Source organism: Bolinopsis microptera, chromosome 12 (genome assembly GCF_026151205.1).
Source record: "Bolinopsis microptera isolate Bmic1 chromosome 12, MBARI_Bmic_1.0, whole genome shotgun sequence".
Classification (NCBI taxonomy): Eukaryota; Metazoa; Ctenophora; class Tentaculata; order Lobata; family Bolinopsidae; genus Bolinopsis; species Bolinopsis microptera.
The window spans coordinates 9,187,172-9,188,968 of NC_087083.1; the positions used below are offsets into that span (position 1 = coordinate 9,187,172).

General features: G+C 41.5%; 1 protein-coding gene across 1 annotated transcript; it reads left to right on the forward strand.

Moving 5' to 3' along the window:
• The first annotated feature begins 277 nt into the window (after nucleotides 1-277).
• Nucleotides 278-763, forward strand: LOC134823882 (keratin-associated protein 21-1-like). Its single transcript, XM_063835479.1, has one exon. It carries the CDS (start codon nucleotides 278-280, stop codon nucleotides 761-763), a length of 486 nt encoding a protein of 161 aa, XP_063691549.1.
• Nucleotides 764-1,797: the final 1,034 nt, after the last annotated feature.

A 1,797-nucleotide genomic window follows, 5' to 3' on the forward strand; every position in this document is an offset into this window, starting at 1 on the left:
TAAACCCAACTAACAAGTGAATATGAGATATAATAATGCAATAAGTATAGTCTGTGCACAGGTATAAAATATACAAATCAAAGTAAGCGACACGAAAATTCAATTTGCAATCTCTGATTCTGTCAGATAAAAAACGGATATTCTCTTGTAAGAATCATCAATCGAAATTCAATTACACTCATGCACGACTAAAGCAGAAAATTGAATTATTTTCGATATCCTGATTAGGAAAGGGAGTCTTCCTGGCTCTTTGGATAACTCTTATTATTCATACGAGATGAACTATGGAGTCATTGTTCCAGCTAGACAGCACATGTTGAGTGTGTACAATGCGATCGTCTTTCTAATTTTAGCTAAATGGCACGTAACGCATAACCTGATCGATTATCACGTGCCGAGTTACGTGACGGGTTATATGCCGGATTATGTGCCGGGTTACGTGCCGGGTTATGTGACATGTTACGTGCCGGGTTACGTGCCGGGTTACGTGCCGGGTTACGTGCCGGGTTACGTGCCGGGTTATGTGCCGGGTTACGTGCCGGGTTATGTGACATGTTACGTGACATGTTACGTGCCGGGTTATGTGACATGTTACGTGCCGGGTTACGTGCCGGGTTACGTGCCGGGTTACGTGCCGGGTTACGTGCCGGATTATGTGCCGGGTTACGTGCCGGGTTACGTGCCGGGTTACGTGCTGGATTACGTGCCGGGTTATATGTGCCGTAATGGTAAAGTAGTCTGTAGTAATATCAATTGTATCTGAAGAGTTATTATTTGCCTGCCTAAGTGCACTAAAGCTCAGGCTTGATACATTTTGGTTTAGAAAGCTGAAAAGTGAGTACATCTGACAAGAAATGACTTCAACACAATTTTACATGTCTTCTTCAGTAAAAATAGCTTAAACTAAAATCAGTTTCAATCAAATTCAGTGCAGAATGAATTAGTTTGTTAAAATCGGTGTGCCATATAATATATACATTACCAGAGACTAAAATCTACAAATTTGTGTGTTCCCTAAGTGCTAAGTGCTAAGTGGTCAAATATTTCAAATTAGCGAGTATAGACGTTCGAACACAGCATACTAATTGTATCGACCAACTAAATGTTACATGTATTGGCAATGCACGGAACATTTAGTTGGTCAATACATTTAGTTAGCTTTGTTAGAACGTGTCTATAATCCATCTAAACTAAAGAAACTGTTTGAGTCCAACAGTGAGAGCAAGACAAGACGCCACTACCGTCACCATGGTGATGTAACAGTAAGAGTGCATATCAAATAGAGTGGGAGTAAACATACAAAGTCCGTATACCAAGTAGTACATAATGATGTTGACAGAGTAGCCCAGAGAAGTCTCTTTGCCGTACAGTCGTCCTATGGCAGTAAAGTGGATGACGCTAAACATTCCATCTCCCAAGCCGATAAGAGATGAGATGACCATCAAATGAACAAATCCTCCTTTAATAAAGGTCTCAGCTGCTCCAATTTCTAGAATCTGGGAGGCTGCTTCCTTGGGGAATATCAAGACTGAGAGTATCATAGCCACAAGAATCATAAGTGCGGAGAGAATAATACACGCTGTAGGGGTTATCCATCTCGAAACTATGTTCGAAGTTGAAGTTCCGAGAAGATAAGACCCACCCATCACTACTGTTGTAAGCGGAATCAGCTTCCGTTGGTTGGATATTGAAGGTATCGCTGTGGGAAACATCTTGTAAAAGTAGGCCCAGATGAACCCAGTGTAGATCAATGGAATGAAATGTAACCAAAATGCAGGGCGCCTTGCCATCATCTTG

What these genes read in the sequence shown, in the direction of transcription:
- LOC134823882 (XM_063835479.1), top strand. Translation starts at nt 278, where the DNA reads ATGAACTATGGAGTCATTGTTCCAGCTAGACAGCACATGTTGAGTGTG.